The sequence below is a fragment of the Notamacropus eugenii genome, chromosome 1 (genome assembly GCF_028372415.1).
Source record: "Notamacropus eugenii isolate mMacEug1 chromosome 1, mMacEug1.pri_v2, whole genome shotgun sequence".
Taxonomy (NCBI): Eukaryota; Metazoa; Chordata; class Mammalia; order Diprotodontia; family Macropodidae; genus Notamacropus; species Notamacropus eugenii.
The window spans coordinates 435,731,915-435,753,793 of NC_092872.1; the positions used below are offsets into that span (position 1 = coordinate 435,731,915).

Here is a 21,879-nt window from a genome sequence, read left to right on the forward strand (position 1 = left end):
AAGTCTCCTTCCCTTTTAGCCCAATTGGGCCAGCAGCTCATTCAACTGTTACTAAGTTGGTATGTTTTTCCTGTTTTCTTGGCTTCCTAGAGAAGTGGGATCAGCATGTGATCTCTGTCTGGAAGGGAGAGTCCTGGTTCAGTACGCCTTCAATGCCTCCTCACCCATGCCATGTGATCCATCCGGGCACTGGAGCCCCAGAGAAGCAGAAGGTAAGAGAGATGGGGCGAGACTGATGATGTAGAAAGAGAGCCAAGGAAATGCCAGCCAACTCCACTATTCCCCTGTCCCCCAGGAAGGGGAAAACTTAACTTTGACTCATGATAGAGAAGAGAAAGGAAACCAGGAAAAGGAGAGGAGAACTGTATGTACAATATTTATCTCTCAAAGGAGCTTAATGTAAAAATGAGGGAAGGATTCAGAAATTCTAAGCAAATTCATTTGAAATGTAAAACAAGAAACATTCCTGGGCAAACATTCTTCTATCTCACTTTCATAAGAACATAGGTTGTGGGTGATAGGTGGAAGTCATCTGGTCTAGGTTCTCCCATAATACAGGCATACCTGAGAGATCCATACTTTGCTTAAATACTTCCAGGGATGGGGAGCTCACTCTCCAACAATGTCTCTTCTATTTTAGATAGATTTAATAGCTAGATTTTTTCCCCCTTGTATTCAACTACATTCTGCCTCTCCACACCTTCTAGCTATTGATTCTAATTCTGACCACTGAACACAGCAGAATAAGTCTAATCCTGCCATCTACATTATACCTTTTGAGATATTTCATAGGTTTCAGAGGAGATGGAATCAGAAGAGACCTGAAATCATGATCATGACTAATCTTTACCCTCACCCCTACTCCCAATTAGTATTCATTTGTTTAGACCACGAATTATTTATTCTTTCATCTGTTCTTCTGGTAGCCACCTCACAATCCTGACCATTCCCCTGAAGATAAGCTCTAGTGAATCATTATCCCTTCTAAAATGAACCTCATCTTCCAAGACTGGCTCATCATTACAGTACATGGTATGGAATTCTAAATCCTAGGGTTTTGCATGTTGACTCAACTCTACAAAGGAACCCAGAAGATCAAGGGTTTTCCCTCAGGATATTTAAATTTAGTTCCACCAGACCTGGGAAGACATTGTTCTTTTATAGTGCATCCTGTTATACTTACTTCAGCTCTGTCCCTTTAATATTCTTGAAAAATATAAAATTTTCCATGAAATAAATGCTATTCTTTGTTTTATGACTCATTTTCATGTTATTTATGTCAGAATAGTTAAGGTTTTAGCCTTTCCCACTGAATATAAAACTCCCCAATCAATCAGCAATTCCAGTTTCATTAGTGGTAGAGTGGAAATAGCTTAAAGGATATGGGTTTTAATATTGGTAGTACTACTAACTATAACATCTTGGGCAGTCCCTTACTATCTTTGGTTCCCAGTTTTTTCATTTATGAAATGAAGAAATGGGACTAGATCACCTCTAAGAACCTTTTCAGTTCTCACATTTTATGTTTGAGGTCCCTTTCTTCTAACTCAATATTCTACATACTGCATTTTAACGTTCTTTGTGTCCTCTGAGTGCTAACATTCTGTGTTCTGAGGTTTTTTCCATTGCTAATGTTCTATGTTATTTATTGTAAGCTCAATTTTCACTTAAATTTCTGCCCTGGTCATTGTGGAGTTCAATATATACTTTCACCTTCCTTCCCTTTGAAAGCATTTGATGACATTGTTAATTTTCTCTGACTAATAAGTAAATAGAGAGCATGAGCCAGCCAGATTACTCATCTTTACCTCCTGAGACCCTCCCTACTGATGACCAATTTCTTAAGCCTGAAACAAAAGAAGAAAGTGCATTATACTCACATGGAGGGGGTGGGATTCCAGCCTATGCGCAATAGGCAAGCTAGACTTGACGTCCTTCAGAATCTGATTAACCTTATCTCATCACTGCAGATGTCATTAGTGGTCATAAAGTTACCCAACCTTTTTGTGGTCCTATCCATTATGATGCATATTTAAAGAAATTAGGAAAAATTAAGGAGGAGAATGATGTAAAGAATTCATTGATTGTGCTATCTGACCCCCACATCTTTAAAAAAGCACTATTTTTCATAACGTGTGATTACACAAAACTCCAGCTATAGTGCCACCTACACTACCAGCCTTTGTAGTATTGTAACAGCATGCTCTTCAGAAACTGACCCTCTTCACAGATGAGAGCTCAAGAATTCTCAGGGCAGAAACTACAAATGTTTCATGCAGTCATCGAACTGGAGGTTTATAGAGGTCTCTATGGAGGTCATCCAGAGAATGGCATAGCAGAGAGACCCTGGATTTGTTTTCAGTGGATTTGGATTTGAATTCAAACTCTGATATTTATTTTTTATTACAATAGCTTTTTTAAAATTATTAATTTATTTGTTTTCAGTTTTCTATAATCTTATCTGTATCCATTCTGGGACAAGTGGCTTAATCTCATTAAGCCTCACCTTCCTCCCCTATTCAATAAGAGACTTGGGTTAGAATCTTTATCTAGGACTGGAAGGAGAATTTAAGCTAATGTGTCATTACAGCTAAGGAAATTGAGACTTAGCGAGGTTAAATAACTTGCCCAAGGTCACAGATATTAGGTAACAGAGTCAGTATTTAAACTGGGGACCTCTAACCTCAGACCTATACTTTTTCCATGATTCCACTGCTTTTCTAAAGTCTCTTTCAGATCAAAATTCCATCATTCTATATGACACAGATAGCTAGCTGGCATAGTGGATAGAGTGCTGGACCTGGAGTCAGGGAGACCTGAGTTCAAATCCAGCTTCAGATACCTACTAACTTGTGACCTTGGGTCAATCATTTAACTGCTGCCTGCCTCAGTTTCCTCATTTATAAAAAACAAAGTGTATGTTTGTGTGGGGATAACAATAGTAACTAATTCCCAAGGTTACTGTGAGGATTACATGAGATAATATTTGTAAAATGCTTTGCTAAATTTAAAGTGCTGTGTAAATGCCAACTAATATTATTACAGGTAAGTTCATTCACTCATTAATTCTTAGAGTTTTTAAACCTTTATAAAGGCATATATAATAAATTGAAAATGCACCCTCTAAAAACTTATAGTTTGATGCAGATGAGATCATACATATATCAAGCAGCATAAGTATACAATTATATAACATTGGTCCCAAAGTGTCAAGATGGTTTATTGAGGTTGACCATACAGAGAAAAACAAAAAGATAGTTTTAGAGAATGACCCCATGTGGGGAAGGTGAGGATGGACAAGATGACTTCATACATTTCTTTCTACTTCATTGTTTGTAATACTGGCTACTCTGTCTTCCCAGCATCTCCAGTCTAAGTAGAAAATATCTTCAATGCTCACTTGGTCCTTTCTTGAGAATTTATCCTTTCTAGGTTTTCCTTGGCTTTTTATCCACCACTGTAGTGTCAAAGGCTGTTGTCTTGAAAGAGGAGGAGGGTGGATATCACAAAGATTCATTAACTTTCCTCTTTTTCCTTTTTCTTTGATAGGGAGAGGAGAGTATACCGTTCCATAGAAAGTTTTTGTACTGGGGTTTTGGGAAGGTTTGAAGCCACGGGAGGAGAGGAATGGAAGATTTGGTCATTCACTTTAACATGAGTCATATACTTTGAATGTATGGTGATTCATCCATAATCTTTTTTTTTTCTAGGGGGGTAGCAGAAGGCAGATTTTCCAATTTGTAACAAAGCTTTTCTCTTTTTAATTTCCTTCCCATTCTTTCCTCCTCTCCCCACCCCAGACTGGAGAAGGTCCCCTCTCTTATAAGCACTATCAGAGGCTTTAAGAACTTATTTATGCATCAGTCAGAATGGTGCCAACAGTTTTGTTCTCTCCTCTCTTTTCCATAGGTCACCCAGATGTAGAACAGCCCTGCAAGTCAAGTGTCCGAACATGGAGCCCCAATTCTGCTGTTAATCATCACACAGTTCCCCCAGCCTGCCCAGAGCCCCAGGGATGCTACCTAGAACTGGAATTCCAATACCCACTGATTCCTGAGTCACTCACTATATGGGTGACACTTGTCTCCACAGACTGGGACTCTAGTGGGGCTGTAAATGATATCAAACTGTTGACTCTGAGTGGAAAGAACATCTCACTGGGACCACAGAATATCTTCTGTGATATCCCACTGACCATCAAGATCCGGGATGTTGGTGAAGAGGTGTATGGCATCCAGATCTATACCCTGGATGAACACCTAGAAATTGATGCAGCTATGCTGACCTCTATCCCTGAGAGTCCCCTGTGTCTGGACTGTAAACCCCTCAAGTACAAAGTTCTCCGGGATCCACCATTCCAGTCTGATATCCCCATTGTCATCTCTAACCTCAACAGGAGATACGTAGATATGTAAGTCTATGCCTCCCAGAAGGCTGGCAAAGTGGGACAGAAGGGTGGGGGAAATGGGGAAAGTGGGGATAGTTATAGAGAGCCTAAGATGAACCAACAGGACTGTAATTATGCTAAAAAATCATTATCTCCATTTTATAGAGGGAGAAGTTAAGACCTAGAAAGGTTAACTTGCCCAAATCACACTTAAAATGGTCCAATGAGCTTATTGCTTATAAACCCAAACCAGTCTATTGAACCTGCAATACTAGAGAAGAAAGTGGTAAAGGGAGAACAAACTAAAAAGGGATTGTCAGAAGAGAGAGGTACCCATGAAGTTGCAAAAATGTTAACTTATTGTCTAAATTTGAGCAGGCCACTTCTGCTCTCTGGATCTTAATTTTCTCATCTGTAAAATGGGAGGTAGACTCAGTGGTCTCTAAGTTCCCTTCTAATACTAATATTCTGGGATTCCCAATGGTTCTTTTTGGATAGTCTGTTTCAACACCTCAGGGAAATCTCTTCTATCCATTTAACATCCTCTTTCAGATAATACTTATTCCCATGGAGATTTTCCACTTTATTTCTTCAACTGTACACAGGAAAGGACATGTTAAAACTTCACTCTAATACTATTCCTGTAAGCCATGCAAAGGGATCACTTTATAATTAAGAACACTTCAAATGAGGTTCCTTCATAGACTCAGATTCCTATACTTTGAACCCACCCCAGAGATCATCTAGTACAAGCCTTAACAAAAGCATTAATTCCCTTTACTGATCCCCCAATGAACAGCTATTTGGCCTTTACTAGAAGACCTCCAGGGACAGAAAACTCATTGCCTTATGAGGCAGCCCAAGCCTTTTTTTTAGCCTCATCTTGATTTTTACAAAAATCTTCCTGAAATCAGTCTCTTAATGGTTTCCAGATTATAGATACGTCAATAATTAAACATACTTGAATGTGATATGAGATGAACTTGTCTTATTCCAAATTTCACTTTTCTAGTAAAGAGGGTTCTGGGGAATCAGTTAAAGGGTAAATCATCAGCATAGTTTAATCACCAGCTAACAAATATTTATTAAATATCTCTTATGTTTGAGGTTCTATACTAGGTCTGGAAGATACAATGCAGTGTCTGGTGTTGCCCCTGTCTCCAAGGAGCTTACACATTAGTTGGAATACATGTTTACATGTTTAGTTTTTATAAATAAATATACACATACACATATACACATACATACTCATATGTATCTACACATATACACATATTTTGTATAGATACATATACACACACATATATACATACACACTCATACATACATATAGATGTACGCACACATATATGCACACATGCTCATATATACATATACAAATATATACACATACACATTCATATATATACATACAGATATACACACACATACATGCATACACACTCATATATACATATACATACATATATACACACGCATACTCATAAATATACATACACAGATATAAAAACATACATATACACATAGATACTCATATATACATACATCTATACATATACACACATCTATACATATACACACATATATGCATATACACTCGCACACAAATACATGTGCAACACACATATATATTCATATATGCACACATATATACATGTAAACATATACATATGCGTATACACTCATATATATACATATACACAGATAGATACATATATGTCTGTATTTGTGTATATATACATTATGAATACATGCCATGGATATGTAAAATGAAACAAATTATATCAACTGTATAAAACAACTAATGATATGAGACTATATAATAAATTCCATTTCCATCATAATGACATTAAAGACCATGGAAATTCATGGTCTTGGAAACCCGGCCATTCAATAGTTGTCTAGAAGAACTGAGAGTATTTAACCTTAAGGAAAGAAGATTTTGAGGGACAAAGTAATTATCTTCAAGTTTTTGAGTGATGATGGAAAAGAGATTAGACTTAGAATTATGAGATTTTTGAGCTGAAAGGTATTTTACAAATAATCGGAGCCCCACTCCCTAACCCCCACCCCGAGGTGAGTTACCCAAGGTTATATAAAGAGTAAGTGCAGAACCAGGATTTGGATCTCAGACTTCTGCTGCCCACTCAGTGTTCTTTTGTCTATACCATGCCTCCTCTCTCTTCTGTTTGACTTTAGAAGGCAAAATTAGAAGTTATTGGGAGACAGTTTGTGGCTTGAGGGAAGGAGAAATAGCCTCACAATGAAAAGTGGTCAGAAATGAGATGGATTGCCTCAGAGTGTGAGTTCCCCTTTCCTGGAGATCTCCAAGTGGCATCTGGGTGATCTTTCCATAAGGATGCTGGAAGTATTTCTATTCATATCTGAGTTGGACAAGTTGAGTTCTCTACAGCCCTTTCCAGTTTTGAGTTTGGGGATTCTAGGAGGGGGGAAGGGGGAACAGTGTGCTGTGTGTGAGAGAAGGTTATTTTACATCTTATATTTGAACAGTCATGGATAACTCAGAAAGAAGGTGAACCTTGAATTGGACAAGAGGTGAGGGGGTAGATAGGCTTTCTGTCTGGTAGAAAAGTTCCCTACTGGCTTTGTCCTTGAGTCCTTCCATGGTCTTGAGTCCTTTCTGTTCCCCTGGCCTCAATTTCTTCATCTGTAAAATGAAATGGTTGCATTAGGTGATATCTTCCAGCTTAAATCATATCTTACTAAGGATGAGAAGGCTTGAGACAGGCAGCTAAGATAGAAGAGGCCCTTCCTGGCAGAAGAAGCATCATGATCAAGTACAAAGAGGAGAGAGTGAGTGCAGTGTGTTTGAGGACAGTGTGGAGACTTGTTTGGCAGAAACCTAAAGTTTGTTTTGGGGTGTATAATTTTTATGTTCTCATTTTATTTCAATATACTAGTTACATTAAGTCCCCAGTCTTGGTTCCTTGGCCTTCCTGGAGCAGTATGAGGCCAGCCCTGAAGTCCCTTTGTGCCAGGAGAGTAGAAAGCACTTTGTTGAAAGGGTCATCCCAGTTCTTCTCAAAGTGATGCCAAAATATGTGAAACATCATTGCAGTTTTAATAAGCTATGTTTCACAGGGGTTCTGTGGAGGAATATCCAGTGGATAGGACTCCTGTTCAAGTCAGCAAGTGAGAGAGACAGTTGGGAAAACTGAAAAATGACCCAGTCTTTCATGAACTTCTAGCCCATGCCCAGCAGGACCCCATACAGAGGAGGTAGAAAGTGAAATCACTGTGTGATCGACTGGATCCCATGGAAGGGGAGGTGTTTGCTTTTTGTTTTTGTTTTTGTTTTTTTGTCTTCAGTTCCAGGAGAGGTCGTAGGGCAGCCAGGACAGTAAGGGTAAGAACTCAGGAATGTCAGGATGAAGCGGTGAAGCACTTCTATCGGAGGTGGGGTCTTACCATGGCACTGGAGGTCTTAGCAACCTGAATTCTAGTCCTGTATAACCATGAACAAGCCACTTCTTCTTGCTGGACCTTGTCTTTCTCATCTGTGTAATGAAGGAGTTGAACTAGATGAGTTCTAGGTACCTATTATCCCTTCCTGCTCTACAGTGCATGTTCTAAGGCCACTTCTATTTCTACCATTTGGTGCTTTTTATAATACTATTCTGTGTTCTCAGGTCACTCCCTTGGTTCCATGATCCCTTCTGTCTCTAATGGTTTATGTTCAATGATCTGAAACTGAAAGCTATCCCACTTCCTCCCCAAACCACCACTATACAGAGATGTGCTTATGTGGCCCTTCAACCCCAAGGGATTTCTTTCCCTCATCTTTATCTGTGTTTGGTCATGGATAGCACATTCAAAATCTCTGAGTTCCTCTTGGCTCGTCATCTGGATTGTGCTTTGAATCTCCGAATAAATGAAACCCGGCATTCCAAAGAGATCGAGCATTCCAGCTTTTTTATCTCTTGGTAATTTGAGTTCTAAACCCCAACACAAATACCTTTTGTATGTGTATGTGTGTGTATATATAAAACTGCTCTCACATTTTTTCCATATCGAATAAACTGGCGCTCACACAAGTTCTATATAAAGACATTTTGAGAAGAGAGGAAAAAAAATGAAATGCTTTTCTTTCCTCCCCAAGCCTCCCATCTCATCCCATGATTCCATCTGACATTTTCCTTCATTTTTTCCCCCTAATGAAAATACTTATTCCTTCAGTTATCTGTGTGAGAAATTGTTCACCAAGGTGTGACACTGGAGGGAGAAACTCCCATGGTCACCCTTTGGAAGCCTCAAGGAGTTAAGATCTTGATTTTTGTGAGGGAGGCAGGATGTAGAGGAAGAAATCCAGACCTTTTCCTTTGAAAGAGGGGCTCTCAGCAAGGCAGAGGAAGACACTGTCAGAGGGAGAGATGAAACATCCTCTCTTTGGGGAAGGTGGATGAGTGAGTCTTCATACACAGAGACCACAACTGAAATCTTTGAAGAGACAAAAGGAAGAGAGGGATGAGAAGAGAATAAGCACTTATAAAGCACCTACTGTATGCCAGGTACTGTGCTAAGTGCTTTTAACAAGTATTGTCCCATTTGATCCTCATGGCAACCCTGTGGACTAGGTAGGTGCTATTTTCATCTCCACTTTATAGTTGGAATAACAGACAAAGTGAGTTTAAGTGACTTGTCCAGGGTCACATAGTAAGTATCTGAGGCTGGATTTGAACTCAGGCCTTCTTGATTCCAGGTCCACTGTTCTTTCTATTACACCACTAGTTGCATTAGAAAGGGAATGGGAAAAATTTCCCTTATTCTCCTCAGAAATATGTAGGCAGATATAACTTTAGGACAAATTACCACCCAGTAGAGAGCCATCACCTCCAAATTCAAATAGAACAGTGAGGATCTTCTTGCTTCTTTCTCTAGGCTAATAACTTGCCTTCTTTAGGGACCTTACATTTACTTATATTCACATCATCTTCCCCACTAGAATATAAACTCCTTCATGGACTTTTTATTTTATTTGCTCTGTATTCCCAGCACTTTACATAATTATATGTAGTATATGCTTAATAATAATTTTTTGATTGATTGAAAAGAAGTACTAATAGGAACTAGAGTTAGGAGAGTTTAGGATCATATCGCCCTACCATTGCCTTTAATTTTATTCTAAAATACAATTTGTTGATGCTTTATTTTGTTTTTACTTTATATGCATTTCTAAATATATGCTTTTCTAATCAGATAGCTTTATGTTGTAACAAAGATTTTTAAAAAGAAAAAAAAGAAATATTCTGCAAAACCAATCAATATATTGACTGTGTCTAACATTGTATACAACATTTCATATGCATAGTCCTCTACCTCTCAAATGAAGGGAATGGAGTTCATTTCTAATTGCTTAAAAATTAATATTCTTTTGTAATGTTCTAAGTGACAAACGCATTTTTGATTCCTCAGAACCTAGAGATTTCAAGGTAAAATATGATGCACGTGCAACACCCATTTCCTCATCTTTCTTTCAGAGCTAGCCATTCCCTCTAGCTTCTCTGTATGTATGAATTTCACTACCATCTTTCCAGTCACCTAGACTCATAGCCTTGAGATCATCTTTTACTCTTCTCTTTCCCTTACTTCTAAGGTAATTCTTTGTCAGCTTTTGTCATTTGTCTCATTTGGGTAATCATTAGAGTTAAGATGCCTGGTTTAATCTCGAATCTTCATAGCCTGTTTTTTCCCTGTGACTTAAATTGTGTAAATTTGGACAAGTAATTTAATCTTAACTCACTTCTCTGTGCCTCATTCTCCTTAATGAGCAGATTGAGCTGTATAATCTTTATTACAATAAGTCCCTTCCTCTTCTAAATCTTAAGATACTTGTTTGTGCCCCTGCAACTTTGGGCTCTCACTTTTTTCCTTTTGTCTCTTCACAACTACTCTTATTCAAGCCTAGAACTCTTCTTGCTCACAGTATTGCTAATAACCTCATAACTGATCTTCCCTGAAGTCTATTAAACTATTTACCATCCTGCCTATCACTTACACTACTGCCCAATTCATGTTCTTAGTGCACTTCTCTGAATTGTTTGAACCTAAAAACTTCCATAACCTCTCATTGCCTACCAGATCAAGCCCACCTTCTAGGTGCCAGACACTATACATATATGTGTGTGTATATATATATGTATATATGTATGTATATGCACTAAGGATATACACACATATATTTACAAATACACAAATACATACACACATACCACACACATATATACATAGTACATCGTAACATGTGGACATGTGTGCATATATGAATACATGTATGTATACACATATTCACACACTACTTATATACATCTATATACTACACATAATATATATGTACGTATATGTATGTATGTGTATATATATGTATGTATGTATATATATGGTGTGGGTAGGTGTGTGCCCATCATCCTGGCTTTGAAAGCCCAGCACAATCTGATGTCAATCTGTCTTTCTAGCTTCTTCTCATCCTATTCTACGTTCCAACCAAACTGAACTCATTTTCATTACCTAATCTTTTCTTCATCTCTTCAGTTTCCTTGCCGTTATTTATACCTTACCCCATGCCTGAAGCCGATTCCCTCTTTGCTGCCTTTTCCATTTATTGATGTCCATTCAGGCTACCTGCTCTTGAAGGTTTCCTTGACTCACTCTAGCGAAAATATTTATTTCTGTTTAAATTTCTCATAGCACTCTGCCTGGATTTCTCCTTTGTATTTTCCCTCTGCCTTGTGCGCTAGTGTGGTGATTCTTGTTTTAGTTTTATGGCTATGTTTACTCTTTTTGCTTTTTTTCCTTCCATTTGATTATAACTCCCTTGATAGCAGAGTCTGTTCCCACTATCTTTTTATCCCTGGAGCTGAGGACAAGGCCTTGTACATAGCATTTGTTAAATGAATGAATGAGTGAATGAATGAATGATTTGCCCTTGGACTCCTCTGGAGAATTATGCAATGAGTTACATAATATGTACATCTCATTCACTCGCAATCTCTTTTAATAGAGATGAAATCTAAATCTGAGACATACAAACCACTTGGCCAACCTCTAGGAACAGTCAACAGCTCAACTAGGATTAGAACTCATCTCTTCCTGACTCCAGTGGTGAATTCAGACCACCAGCCCACGCATCAGCTCCTGTGACTTACCCACATGCCTCTGGAACAAATGGATGCCTCGCTGCTCTGTTATGCAGCCAGTTCCTTGTGGCTCTGGCTGAAGAGTCAAACAGGGGAGCTTTTGTTTCCCTGGTTAACTATATCACACTCTTGTACGGAGGGGAATGATTTTTATTTGTTTGTTTTGCCTGGGGTTGACCCACAGAAACATAGATCCTTACATGATTCTGGAAATTAAAGCCCTTGGATGTATCAGAGTCCAAGAACATCCTTTTGCTTGTGGAAGCTCTGTAGCCCAGAGGCCACACAATCAGGGAGCTGATTTTCCTTCTAGGAGCAGTTCTTCTTTCCAGCTCAATAACTGTGTTTCTCCCCCATGTAGCCCTCTGCCCCTTCCCCACTGCCACCATGGCCCATGAGCTTTCTTAAAGAAAAGACACTGGCTCTCCTCCCTGCTAAGGCGAGAAAAGAGTCCATGTCTAAGACCTCATTTTCCCCAGTCTAGTAATGAAGCCCTCATCATCCTGGAATTCTAGAATCTTGATGTTGGAAGGGATCTCAAGGAGAGTCACCTCATCCAACCCTCACTCTACTGACTAACTCCTCTGAATATTTCTTGCCTTGCTAATGTCCCACTTAAACCACAGCATCCAAAATTAAGCGTAAAATCGTACCATCCCTGAGTACGCTTTATGTACTGTATTCAGTTACACAAGTAATCAGTATTTTCAACAACTGGAGTATAGTTATTATTAGCTATTAATTCCTTGGTATAGGAACTCCCTTCACTAGCCCATCTATTATTTTAGTAGAATAATTCTTAGGGAATTGCCTGAAGCACTTAGTGGCACATTTGAAGAGAGCCCTGGGCTTAGAGTCAAGGAAACCTCAGTTCAGATCTGGCCTCAGACACTTACCAGCTGTATGACCCTTGGCAAGTCACTTAACCTCTGTTTGCCTTTAGTTTCCTCAACTATAAAATGTGGATAATAATAACATCTATCCCTCAGTGTTGTTGTGAACGTCAAATGAGATATTTATAAAAAAGCACTTAGTGCAGTGTCTGCCACATAGTGGGCATGATATAAATGTTTATTCTCTCTCCTTTCCTTTCTCTTCTCTGGGTCACAAGGAGTTTAAGTGAATTTCCTATAATTGTGCAAGTAGTAAGTGCCAGTGACAATATTTGAACCGAATCCTCCTCATGCCAAATCCAACATTTTTCTGCTATGCCACATTTCCCCTCTTTTGTGGAAATTAGATTTCTGTTGGTGCAACTGTTTATGTAGGCCTGTTCCTTTGCATTCATTTATCTACTTTTTTATTAGAAAAGTTCTATTTTATATCTAGATACTCATTTGTTTTTTGAGTGGTCTAGTCTCTACAGGTTTGTATATATCTTCTGTTTATCTTGCTGGTTGCCATTCCTTTGTTTTCCTACCTGATGACAAGAGTTTCAGAATCTCAGAATTGGAAGGTATTTCAGAGGTCATCTAGTCTAGAGGTACCAAACTCATAGACCTCAGATCGCAGATGACCTATAAAACTCATAGGCAAAACTCTCAAGTATAGTCCATACCAGATTAAGATGTAATCAGGAAATGATTAACAAAAGAAATGAAAATGTAATAAAACAAATAATGTTAATTTGTGGTTTTCTAAGTCAATATCCATCCCTGCCAGAATCGCTTTCTGTTTGAGTTTGACACCACTGATCTAGTCCAACTTGATAGCAATCCCTCCCATGTCTCTGATAAGTAGTCATCTAGTCTATGCTTAATGAATTCTAGTGAGGAAGAACCCATCATCTTCCAACACTTCTACCTTTGAACAGGTCTAAATGATAGAAATTATTCCTTTTTTATAGAGATGAACTCTTCTCTGCAGCTTTTATCCATGGTTCCTGGTTCTGTCCTTTAGGAAAAAGCCAAGCAAGTAGTAGTCTTGAAAGCCAGCTTTTGTTCCTTCCAAGAAACAATGTAGCGATGAAAATAAGGGAGAAAGGCAAACTATTTTTCTTTTTCAAAAATTCACCAAGATCATAAGGAGGACGCCTTGAGGAAATCTAAACATTTTAGAACTAGTATAGTTTCCAGTAACATGTTGCTGATATCCGTGATTTGAGCTGGATCCATTCCTGAGTGCCTCCTCCCCCACACCCCCCACATCTATCCAATAAAATCACTACTGATTTCTGAAATTCTGCCAGACCCAAGAATGGATGTTATACATCATAAGTGATAGCTGATATTCTTAGAGGCAGAATAAATGCCATGTTGACCAGACACAAAATATTGTTAAGTCAATTTCACTTTATTTCTAGAAGCTGGGCAACCTCATCTCTTCCTCCCCTTTGTCTGTTTCAGGCCAAGTACCTCTCATGATGAAATACGATTTTCAGGAACATTAGGGAGAGCAAAAGGGATCAGTTAATCTGACAGATTTCCCCAACCACTATCTATGTCAAAAGCTATTAATATCCCTAAAGGGTGAAGGACTATCCTTTGTGATATCAGAGGAAAATACTGAGGCCCTTTATCCGTGTGTGCATGGGTCAGTCTGTTACTCCTTGAGATTAAAATATAGAATTCTCTCTAAAGGAAACAGTGATCACCAGTTCCCTCATTAATCAAATAAGGAGCATTAGATTATGTATGACTATATTTAGTACCATTCCATTTTTTGACAGATGAAAAACTGGAGGCCCAGAGAGGTGATATGACCTCTCTAGTCAAAGTCACACAGATAATTTCCCTAGGATCAATGCCAGGGACAAATTTCAAATGTCCCAACTCTGTCTTCTGTGTTTTCAGTGGCAAACACAGAATCAACCCTCTCAACAAAGCTCCCAAACCCTGCTCCGTGGTCGACACTGCTGCAAGTTTATTATTTGGTTTAAAAAGATCTTTAGATTTTCCTTTTATTTATTATCTCTTTTAAAACATTGTTTATATCTTGCCTTTATATCACCTTTATTTTCAGATACATCCTCAGATTTTCACTTCAGAAATCATCCCGAAGGACAAAATATCCTGAATATTTCTGACTTTGTTTGTTACTCTTTACCACTAGGAGAGGGAAGGAAGGGGAAGGAAGGGAAGGGAAGGGGGATGGAAGGAGGGAAGGAAGGAAGGAAGGAAGCAAGGAAAGGAGTCGAAAAGGATTAGAAGAAAGAAAAAGAAATCAGGAGAGGAGAGATAAGACGAGCTCAAGTTTGGCTAAACCATAGTGTATGGGAAGAGGAATAATGTATAATAAGGGAAGGTTTTATTGGTATAAATTGAGCTATTTATATCTCAACCTGTTTACCTGTAGGTTGGTAAAGTGGATCTGACTTTGGCTCGCACCCTCTCTCTCTCTATTCTCCTCACATACTTTCCATATGGGTATATCTATTTGAATGAATTAATAAATGGACGAAGAACAAAATAGCAATAGAGCCATTACATGTTGGATAATAGTAAATGAAATTCATTTATAATCAGTTTGAAAGGAGTAGTTGTAGGACTGAAAGATGAAAATTCTATTAGAGCTATCATGCATGGAATTTAGCCCTCTCCTTTTACAGGTGAGGGAAATGAGTCTCAAAGAAGTTAGGGGACTTTTCCAAGGTCACACAGGTAAAAAGCAGCGTCATGACAAAGGTGGTACACAAAATCACTTTCTTTTGCTCTTCACATTGGGAAGGGTCTCCAAGGGACTTTCAGAGTTTTACAAGATGTAGTGAAACAAAATCATTAGGCTGCAGGGAGAAGCAAATATGACAGAGGATTTTATTTTTTTCCTCTAAAGAGACACTCTAGGGTTACACAAATATGAATATCATTATTACAAGTACTCCATTTTTTTTAAGCTAAGTTTTTTCTTTGTAGTAGGTGCATCTAAAAGTACACACATAACTTTTTCTATAGTACTTCTACACATAGACAGAAAAACATGCACACAAGGACAGGCAGGCAGACAGACAGACAGACACACACACACACACACACACACACACACACACACACACACACACATGCAATCCAAGATATTCTAACTTTTGTCCTGCTTGAGCCAGGACTTCAGTTACAGCATTACTCATATAATTAAAAAGTATAAGACGGAGCTTAATAGAGTTGAGAAAAAGGACACCTACTACAGTATGTTGGAAACAACATAGGAGATATAGGGTTTGGTCTTGGCTCTGTCATCAACTGTTTCTGTGAATTTGAGCAAAGTTACTTCTTTCCCTGAGTCTTTGTTTTCTCATTTGTAAAATGAGAATCTTCATGGAGTAGATGATTTCTAATGATCCTTTTTCAGCCATAACATCGTAATGTGTCATTTCCTAGCCTTCCTTCAAGACTCAGTGCAAAGCCCACTTTCTCCAGGTGACTTTTCCCTTTCTTCTCAACTCCTAATATTTTCCCCTTCTGAATTACATTCATCTACCGTGTTTTTGTCTTATTAGTATCTACTTATTTGTATGTTGTCTTTCTCACTAAAATGTCAGCTTCTTGAGGGTAGGGACTCTATTATACACATGCACACACACACACTATATATATACATATATATATATACACATATATACATATATATATGTATATTTGTATTTATATTATTTCATATATTATATATATCCAGCACTTAGAACAGTGCCCGGTACATAGCAAATGCTGAATAAATAATTACTGACTGACTGATGATTGACTGATTGCACGTATCAAGCTGTGGCACAGATTCTCCACAGATTGACTTTCATATTTAATCAACATGTAGGAAGAATGATTTATGTCTTGAGAAACTTTATAGAGCAGGTGTCTGAGCCTGTCCAATTAGCCAATGGTCAGAACAGCTCTAACAAAATCTTTAAGGCAAGCTAAATTTTAGAAGGCATTGTTTTGATTCAAGACAGCCTTTTCGAATCTGTGGTAGCTTACCATGTACTGAGCCCTTGCTATAACTTTGCATAGATTGTGTGTTAGAACCAGGTTTTGAGCTCTGGTCTATTGACTTCAAGTCCAGTGGTCTTTTAACAATATTGCACTACCTACCCTAACCCAGCTCTGTTATAAGGTGGTTCCACAGCTTGGGTCTTATAAAGGCAGCTTTATAGTGAAGTCCCCAGGCTCTGCAAGTCATTATTTTCTTCTCTTCCAGGTATGGATGTGAGCAGCTGATTTTCTTTTTTTCCCTTCATTGATTCTCAAAGTGTGGTCCAGGGTTCACTGGTATCCTGAAAGGGTCCTCCAGGTGGTCTCTAGTCTAGTCTCCTGAAGTATAATATCTACAGCATGGCAAGGTTTATACTCTGGTTTCTAGCCTGAATTAATCATTTACATATGGTCTTTAATAAATGCCAGGCAAATCCTCATTGATGTTTCATCCAAAGCAATACCAGCCTCCTTGTTCCTTCTGGTGAGGATTTTTCTGTTGTTATTTTTTCCTTTATAATAGGAAGTAGTAGAGAGCAGTAGGGGTAGTTGGCCAATGGGTGTTTATGCTCATGTCCAAATATCCTGTGAACTGAGAAGTTTGAAAGCCACCTCTCTAAAGCAAAGCCAAAACTATTTTAAAGCCAAGTTAATTATACACAAAGCGCATCTCAGAAAAGTTTTAGGCAGAAAGAATTCCTAAAGTGTCTACACCTCCTATGGGCTGGGCAGCCCCTCATCGATCAGTAATCTAACATTTGTGAAGTGCCTAGTTTGTACTGCAGACAGTGACAGACACCGTGATCCCCAAAATAAACTTGAAACAGTCTCTGTCATGGAGGGGCTTCCATCTGCAGAATGGGACTAGGGAGACATTGCCTATCTACCTTACAAGGTGAATGTGAAGTTACAAGGTGTACACCTTGGAAATCATAAAGTGTTATCTCACTGAATGTAAGCCATCCTTGTTTGGGGTGTTTTTATCTTCTCACTATCCTGGAGATCTCCTGTTTCTGTAAGGGAAACTCAGAGAGATCTGTCATTAGTAGCATCATGGCAGTTGTAGGAGAAAGTGCACAAGAATTGAGGGATCCCATTTGGCAGGGCCTAAAGCTTCACGTGACTTTCCTCAACCCTTCTTTTCAAAACAAACTGAGCCTTTCAGGTTCAAGTGCTTGCTCCTCTCATCAGGAACGTGACTTCCTGCTTCTAAGAAGTAAGGCTTACAAAAGGGCTCATAAGACTTCTTGGACATCAAATAGCTCTTACAAAACAGCATTTTGATGAGTTAAGTGTAAATGAATCAGAAACATACGGATTAAATTTTCTTAAAGCACACATGGGTTTAAGAATTAAGGGGAAATGTACTTCCCTGCCTGCACTCTGAGTTTCACCGAACCCAAAACATTAGTGGGGGGAGAAAAATAAAAGCAACCCCCAAACACTTTTAGATGTGTTGCCAAATTTTAAAATGCTGTTGGGCTCGCCCTCTGCCAGTAATAAAATCTCTGGCCACCCAGAACAGCTACAATCAAGACCAAGAGGATTGTTTCTCTGACTGGCCAGCAATCACCAACAACTGTGTTAAGTTAGTGTCTCTCCATGACAGGTTGTCACTGTTCTCCTCCACTGCCCTGTTGGCCCCGTATTGGACTTGATTTTCACACTACTCCACTTGTTTACCATGAACTATATCTGGTGTTTTGGCTCCCAGAGTCCTTGGTAATGGGTCAGTCCGTGCTCTGCAATCAGAAGAAATGTCCATCATGAGGGGAATGTTTGGAGAAGCTGTCACACATCTATTCCAGTTGTATTCAGGAAAAACAAGAGTTCCTTGTCAATTTTTTTTTCATCTTTAATGTTATCCAGGTGTGGAGTTCCCTTAACCTGTGAATGGTCTCCCTTCAGTTCTTTTCCTGACACAAATACCCTTCTAAGCCTTAGGGCCACTGTTTACATGGCTTCTAATTCATAGCTACAGATACAGACCCTTTATAATTTCCACATTGTTCCATCATTTTACACTCCCCCCACCCCCACCCATATCTTATTTCATTTCACCAAGAAAGGAGAAAATTATTTCAATTGGTGGTAAAAGCTGATTAAAACAGAATAACAAAGGCCTTGGCTGCAAACTGTTTGTTTTATTAAATTTGCTACTGTGTTTTAAATTGGTACCAGGGCAAATCTTTGGACAATTATATGAAGGCCTGCTGAAGTTAATCAGTCACATGTCTATGTCTGGTACTTTCCAAGCATGGACCCTTATAGAGAGTGAGGAGGGGGAGTGGACAAGAAGGAAAGGACAAGTCTCGTGTTACCTGTCAGAATCCAAGCTGTGTTCCACTGCCAATGTGAGAGGGTACAGACTCCCAGTTCCTCTAGACTTCTCATTTTCCTTCCATTCCATCCAGTTTATGGGTTGGATCTCCCTGTGGTCTACAGAAGAAATAACAGAACATGATGTTGCAAGACAAAGGCCAATTTGCACAAACAAAGATTTCTTCTTGGCAAGGGAATTCAAAGATCACAGCTTTGCCTTAATAATTGGAACACCCAAAGTGAAACAGATTGGAGGCTTCTGAGTGATGACTTGAATTTTTGTTGAGAGAAGGCCAGCATGAAGACAGGCTATGTTCTCCAACTGTTATGGGTTGGCTATGTTCTGTGATAGTACAGTACCTCCTATGCACCTAGAATTTTGTAGCTGAGAGGGAACTTAGTATGTTAGATCTGCAAGGTACCTCAACAAATGGACTATGGGAATATACTATAGAATGATAGAACTACAAATACAAAGACCTTTAGATCTCATCTTGCTTAATTGACTCGTTTACAGTGAAGGAAAAAAGAATCCAGAAAGCAAAAATGACATAGGGTGACAGTGCTTAGGACTGAGGTCTCCTGGACATCTCATTCAATTTTCCTGCCCCTACATCTCCAAATTACTTCACAGAGGAGAAGTAGGGCAAATATGAACATTGCACATTGTACACATTATGGTCAAGGGAAATGAAACAGTTTGCACAGGGTCATAAATAGAGTTAGTGGCAGAGTGAGGCCAAGAATCCAAGTCTGCTGGCTCCCCCTTTGGATGTACTTTTCCCCTGTAATGCAAATGCTTCACCAAATATCCTTTCCCCAATGCTAATCAAAAAAAGTGATTCTTTAGTTCAGCAAGGTCCTTAAGTCAAGGGGAAAAAGTGGCTTATAGTCATGAATCTCAGTTCTAATAGCAGCTTAGTCTATGACCTTAGCCAAGATATTTCTTCTCTCTGGTTCTCAATTTCCTCATCTTTAAAATGAGAAAAATTGGACTAGGGATTCCACCTTTCCAGCCCTGACCTTCTAAGATTCTATAAGTGACTATAGCAGAATTCTAGGACCACCATTCTTAATGAATAACAGTTATCTGAACTGAATTAACAGCAAAGAAAATCAAGTTGTCCTTTGTGAATTCAGAGTAATACAGAAAGGATGGAAATTTTAAAGAAAGAGACTAAGTCGATGAGGAGGATAAAGGAAACAAAGTGGGTAGAATTTCAACTATTCATGTTAAATGTCTAGAAACTTTCTTTCAAGAGGATTAAGCAGTGGAACATCTGATGAGAGAAGGCTAATTGCCAGGAAATCAGAAACACAGAATTTTTGACATAGAAGAAGCCTTAGTGTCCATCTCTTTCAAATTCCTACTAGAAGCATGACTCACCATTAAACATCCTTGACAAGTGCTCATTCAGACTCTGCTCAGATACTTTTACTGACAGGGAATTGACTTCTTCTAAAAACAGCCCATGTCATTGTTAAACAGTTCAAATTATTAGTAAGTTCTAATATTGAACTGACATCTACCTCCTTAGAAATTCCACTCTTTGCTTCTAGTCCAACCCTCTAAACCTATAAAGAATGAATCTAATCCCTTTTCCACATGAGAGGGCTATGATCAAAAGACAGTCATCATCCTCACCCTCCCAAATCTTCCCTGTGCCAAGCTAAGCAATCCCAGCTCCTTCAGCTGGCTCATATTCTATGGGCTGAAGTTGTCTGAGCACACAGGTTGCCCCCCTTTGGATACACTTTGGTTTTTCATTGTCTCTCCTAAAATTTCATAATAAAGTATTTTTTAAATTTATTTTTTATGTTTATATTTATTTTATTTTTATAATTTATTTTTTTCAGAACTCATGAAACCAGAAAGCTCAAATAACTGGATGATTTTTTTTTCCTCCTGCACTCAATCACTCTGATGCAGAGCATTGCCTAAATAAATAATATGGGGAATTTCTCTCAAAAGGTTCCTTTTCAGGATATATATGTCATAGGGTCAACTCAATCTTCTATACATTTTATATCTATATTCCTGTGCATTGATACCTGCTAATATTGAGGATGCCACTGAAGTCCTCTGAGATCCTGCAAATGTCTTTAGAATGAATTATTAAAGAGCTTTTAGAATGTTCAGCTTTATCCTGGAGACAGCAGAGGGTCTTTTATAATCATTGTAGGGCAGGAGCAGTATGATGAAAGTGGTACTTGAGGAACTAACCTGTCACCAGTGTGGAATGGATTGGAGGAAGGGAGCCCAATTAGAAGGCTTTTTTGAGAGATAACTCAGGCATGGATTGGGGCAGGTTTTCAAAGTATGATCTAGGATTTCTTGAGGGTTCCCAAGAGTCTTTTAGGAAGTCTACAAGGTCAAAACTATTTTCATAATGATATTATGAAATTTAGTAAATGTCAGCCCATATAATGATTATAATGGCAACAGTAAGAGCTGGCTGGCATTTATATCATGCTTGAAGTTTGCAAAACACTTTACAAATATCTCATTTTATCCTTACAACAGTACAAGTAAATAGAGGCTATTATTATCTCCTCTTTTTGACATGAGGAAAATGAGGCAAGCAGACAGAAGTTCAGTAACTTGTCTAGAGTCATACAGCTAGTAAATATCTGAAGGCAGAATTTGAACTCAGGTCTTCCTGACTCTAGGTCAAATGCTTTATCCACTGCACCACCTAGCTGTTTCTATATGTAAAACAAGGGCTATAAATAGAATAAAAATTCTGTGGGAGGTCCTCAAGAGTTTTAAGAATATAAAATGCTTTTGAGACCAAAAAATTTCAGAACTCTGCATTAGCGTAATGGCAATGAGAATGGAAAGGACAAGAGAGATTGCAAAAGATCAATAGGACCTGGTTACTGACTCTATGGGGGAGGCTAGGGGGGAAGGGAAGGAAAGGAGGAATCATAGTAGTAGCATAAATCATTCCAGATGGCTTTGGGAACAGCTGAAAGGAACAGTTTGACATATAACATCCTTCTTTTCGATGAACCATGAAATAGGTCCTAACCACTGGTAGGGGCTTTAAAGATCTTCTCGACCTCCTTCTAAGAACTGAATTCTTAGTCCAGGTTCTTGAGGGTGGGGAAGCCTATA

General features: G+C 38.6%; 1 protein-coding gene across 3 annotated transcripts in view; it reads left to right on the plus strand.

The window, feature by feature from the left end:
- The window catches only part of PAPPA (pappalysin 1), a 287,476-nt gene that overhangs the window by 109,046 nt on the left and 156,551 nt on the right, over nt 1-21,879 (plus strand). For all 3 annotated transcript variants that reach the window (XR_011972082.1, XM_072631746.1, XM_072631747.1), the window contains 2 exons: nt 91-212; nt 3,910-4,411. Coding sequence is in view for 2 of the 3 variants with exons in the window: in XM_072631746.1 (XP_072487847.1) it covers nt 91-212; nt 3,910-4,411 (624 nt within the window). In the remaining variant the exon portion in view is untranslated. The remainder of the gene's footprint in view (nt 1-90; nt 213-3,909; nt 4,412-21,879) is intronic.